The sequence below is a fragment of the Cyprinodon variegatus genome, unplaced genomic scaffold (genome assembly GCF_000732505.1).
Source record: "Cyprinodon variegatus isolate N-32 unplaced genomic scaffold, C_variegatus-1.0 Scaffold370, whole genome shotgun sequence".
NCBI classification, from domain to species: Eukaryota; Metazoa; Chordata; class Actinopteri; order Cyprinodontiformes; family Cyprinodontidae; genus Cyprinodon; species Cyprinodon variegatus.
Window position 1 is genome coordinate 698934 of NW_015150823.1, and position 2554 is coordinate 701487.

A 2554-nucleotide genomic window follows, 5' to 3' on the forward strand; every position below is an offset into this window, starting at 1 on the left:
CTCTCTCTCTCTCTCTCTCTCTCTGCTGCAGATCCTGGCTATACTTGAAGGCAAAGTGGTGGTCGGTCACTCTGTCTATAATGACTTTGAGGTGCTGAACATGGACCATCCCGGCCACATGGTCCGAGACACGAGTTCCACTCGTCTGCTGAGCCGACTGGCTGGCCTGCCCTGCGGACGCTGCTCTTCTCTGAAGCTGCTGGCAAATAAGCTGCTAAACAGGCGGATACAGGTGAGACTTATTGTAGATTATCTAAAGATGAACATTCTGGATCCAAAACATACCAGAATAGAACCGTTTCTGAGTGTCTCTGGGTCAGTTTACTCTTCCACAGCTCAAGCACAGTTTACCTACTTCTGTTTTATACCCAGTGATGCTCCAGTGCTTTAGGCCAGAGTTCAGGGTCCCTGCAGAAAATGGCGCGGCCTTCTGTAACGTTGCAACACAAGCTCTGTTTCCATTAATCAACAAATTGTAATTCTGAAAATAAATTTGCCAAATAGAAATGCTACAATTTCAAAAAAACAAAAACTAAATTTTCAATAGTTTTTATGCTCTAAGTAGTTTTTCAGGTGCGATGCAAACAGTTTTTTCACATCAGGTGAGTCACATGTTTTGCTACTTCACTACCTTGTATGAAGAAAAAGAAGAGCGGAAGTAGTTGGAGAGTGATTTGGATTCATGGGGGGGTGGAGTATTTTTTTTTACATTTCGATCAATATGATGAGCATTAGAGCCATGGCTGGATCTGTGGAAGTGTTAACATCCGCCGCTGCCATGTTGTTTTCATAAGTTATGGAAGAACAAACATGTTGATGTGCAATTTGATTTTTCGTATTCAAATGGAAATACTGCTATTGCTGAATGTTGCATTTCAAAATCAGCAGAATAGTGACAGTTTTGCTCACATTTGTAATGGAAACAACTGGAGACTCTCCTACAGGATGGGAATTGTTGAGAATACTGCAGTGAATAAACCATAACCTTCCTTCCTTATGAGACAGCATATTCTCCCATTCTGCAGAATCTGTTAGTTCAATCCCTAACGTTCAGCTGTCTCATTTTTTCTCATAGTAGCTTCATCTGGTCTGTTTGGCTGTGACTCCATCTTGGAGAGAAATATCAGCTGTGCTGCTGCCATCAACACCTTTGTTGCTAGATGTTGGAGCTTGGCCTGTTTTCCAGTGTAGTCCTGTTTCTCTGACTGTGACTAACTGGATGTGCTCTCTTCATCCTCTGACATGTGAGCTGGCTCGGATGATCTGCTGAACTGTAAAGTGCCTTCAGATGACGTGTTGTGAATTGGCGCTATAGAAATAAACTAAATTGAAATTGACACCAAGAGCATTAATCAAACATGGTGCTAATTTTACATCTCCGGGGGGAAAAGGGATTTTTCAGAGATGGAAACAAAGCACTGAGTCTCTGTTTGCTGGCTTATCACTGTCTGTGTGTGTGTCCAGGCTGGGAGGCGAGGCCACTGTTCAGTGGAGGACGCTCAGGCTGCCCTGGATCTCTACAAACTAGTGGAGGGCGAGTGGGAGGAAGAGATGGAGAGAAGGATGAGAGACGACGACGAAGCTGCTCCACAGGAGCCAGCCTTCCTCTCCTCTGATCACTACATGCAGGACGAGTTCTGGCCTGATGAGGTCCTGACAGACGGCCTATAAGGACAATTTATGATTCATTTAGTGGAAAATATCCCACTGAGGGTCCACAGTCACCCAAGGCTCAGATTTAACACATTATGGTGGATTAATTAATAAAAACGCATCATTAGCTGCGCTGCAGCCAACAGAGCAACAGTTTCTACATCACAACAACTTCTGGTTTTGATGCCAAACTTCAGATTCTAAAGATTTTTGTTATATTTATTTATTTGGATCAATGCTGAGGATGAATGGTTCTCTATCATCTTTAAAATGTTAAGTTATGAGTTGATCAATGAAAGTGATGCAGAGTCTGCAATGAATTTATCCTTCAATAGATATCAATGTTAGAAGATGTGGTAAACACCCTGCAGATCTGGATTTAGTTTATCTATATAGGTTTGTTGTTTTTTTTTGCAACAAACTATATATAAACTATGGTGTGAACATTGGAAAAGGTTCCTGTTACCTTTCTGTGGCTGGAAGGAGTCCAACTATTTGAAATCTGTTGCTTCCAGATGTTCTCACTGGCTGTAAACAGGTTAAACCTCCTAAACCAGAACCGTTCCAGTCGAGTTGTTTGAAATGCTTTGGTCATCTGTAGTTCAAATGTGAAATTCTTCCTCCATTACCTCTCATTTCATGCTGCCTGTTGGTGATAAATGTGATAAATAAAGCAGATTGGTTCAAACCAACGAGATGTTTCTTTGTTTTTATTCTCCTACATTTATATAGTTCAGATGGTCCAAAATGTTTATTTAATTTGAAGAAATCTTAGATCACAGCAATTTAAAAAGTAGGAATATAGAAGGTTAAAACAAAAAGCTGTTTTTTATACTTTGGGGACGTAACGTTTTGATAATAATGTAAAGGGTAGGAGCATATCAAATTATCTTACTTTTTT

The 2554-nt window shown here is 40.8% G+C and overlaps 1 protein-coding gene across 2 annotated transcripts in view; it reads left to right on the top strand.

Moving 5' to 3' along the window:
• LOC107092177 (apoptosis-enhancing nuclease-like) overlaps positions 1–2336 on the top strand; it is a 3811-nt gene extending 1475 nt beyond the window's left edge. For both annotated transcript variants that reach the window (XM_015386498.1, XM_015386499.1), the window contains exons 3-4: positions 32–232; positions 1465–2336. In XM_015386498.1, coding sequence (XP_015241984.1) covers positions 32–232; positions 1465–1671 — 408 coding nt within the window. In that variant the 3' untranslated portion in view covers positions 1672–2336. The remainder of the gene's footprint in view (positions 1–31; positions 233–1464) is intronic.
• The last annotated feature ends 218 nt before the right edge of the window (positions 2337–2554 follow it).